We start from the raw sequence: 1,294 nt of genomic DNA, 5'->3' as shown, positions 1-1,294 counted from the left end.
TCTAAATGTTTTTACCTTTAGTCTTCTTCTAAAGCTCAATCCACTTTTTGTGAGAGAAACCTTGTTATTGATAAGCCCCACTCTAAAGAGAGACCATCTTTGTTTCTAAACCCTTATTACCAAGTCAAATGAGTTTAAACATTGTATAATCTGATTCATGTTCTTGTTTAATGAATGTTAAAGGAAATAATTGATTTGAATGCATGTGGAATTCTAAGGCTTGAATCAGTTAAGGTTCAGAAAAGCTTGTCTAAAATCTTTAAGTATAGCTCATTCACCTTGCATCATAGTATTAGTAACTTGGACATTGACTCTAGCTAGTCTATTAACAGGTTTTAGGTTCTGAGATCCCACTTTCAAACCTCTCTACCTACTTATGTCTTGTTTATTTGCTTGAGGGCAAGCAAAGACAAAGTTTGGGGGAGTTGATGTGCATATATCCTCGGGTTGGCAAAGAATGTATCAGGAGAGAATTCCTCTCAATGGTATGTAGCTCAGCAAGTGGAACAGGAAGAACAGAAGGGTTAAAGTGTAATATTGCTTCAGCATGGGATCGGGAGAAGAGAGTCAGAGGTGCGGCCTTGGTTCTTAGGAATCATGAAGGTACGATGTTACTTCATAGTCATAGATCCTTTATTGATATGGATTCAAAGGGCGACATGGAATTGCAATGCTGGTTGTGGGCTATTGAGAGTTTGAGGTGTCTCAAAATCAGAAGAGTTATCGTGGCAGTAGAAGGAAAGGATTTGCTAGAAGCAACTATAAGACCGAATGCATGGCCATTTTTCAAATTCCATTTGGAGGTAATACTATCGAGTTTAGCTCATATTCCCTTTTGGAAATTACATAAGGAGGAAACAAGTGCAAACAAGGGTGCATTTCTAATTGCTCAAAGTGTGATAAGAGAGGATCAAATACAATCATATATTGCAGCGGGGTATCCTGAGTGACTGCATGTTGTCTTCACTCAGGAAAGGTTTTTATAGTCAGAGTAAGATAAACTTTTTTTTTGCAGATGATTTTCTTGGATCCTTGTAATTTTTTGGCAATAACCATAGGCTGTATGGCTCTCGATTATTTGATGTACTTAACTTGGTTTTAATGAAGGTATTATTAAGACGAAAAAAAAAAAGTGTAGTATTTGTTTACCGCTTTGTCTAACTGACTTTTGATTCATTTTACATAAGTGGTATATAGATGTAATTATTTTACCGTAGTGGTAATAATTATATGAAAACGCATCCTATAAAAATTATAATGGCAAGCTTATATAATCACAACAGTTGAAGATAGA

The 1,294-nt window shown here is 35.6% G+C and overlaps 1 protein-coding gene across 1 annotated transcript; it reads left to right on the top strand.

Annotated features, from left to right (window-relative positions):
• The first annotated feature begins 482 nt into the window (after window positions 1-482).
• LOC147934384 (uncharacterized) lies at window positions 483-950 on the top strand. The gene has a single exon (XM_087472613.1). It carries the CDS (start codon window positions 483-485, stop codon window positions 948-950), a length of 468 nt encoding a protein of 155 aa, XP_087328739.1.
• The last annotated feature ends 344 nt before the right edge of the window (window positions 951-1,294 follow it).

Source organism: Camelina sativa, chromosome 11, assembly GCF_030686135.1.
Source record: "Camelina sativa cultivar CO46 ecotype springtype chromosome 11, ASM3068613v1".
NCBI lineage: Eukaryota > Viridiplantae > Streptophyta > Magnoliopsida > Brassicales > Brassicaceae > Camelina > Camelina sativa.
The sequence above is the reverse complement of the archived record's forward strand: the minus strand, read 5'-3'. Positions and strand labels throughout refer to the sequence as shown.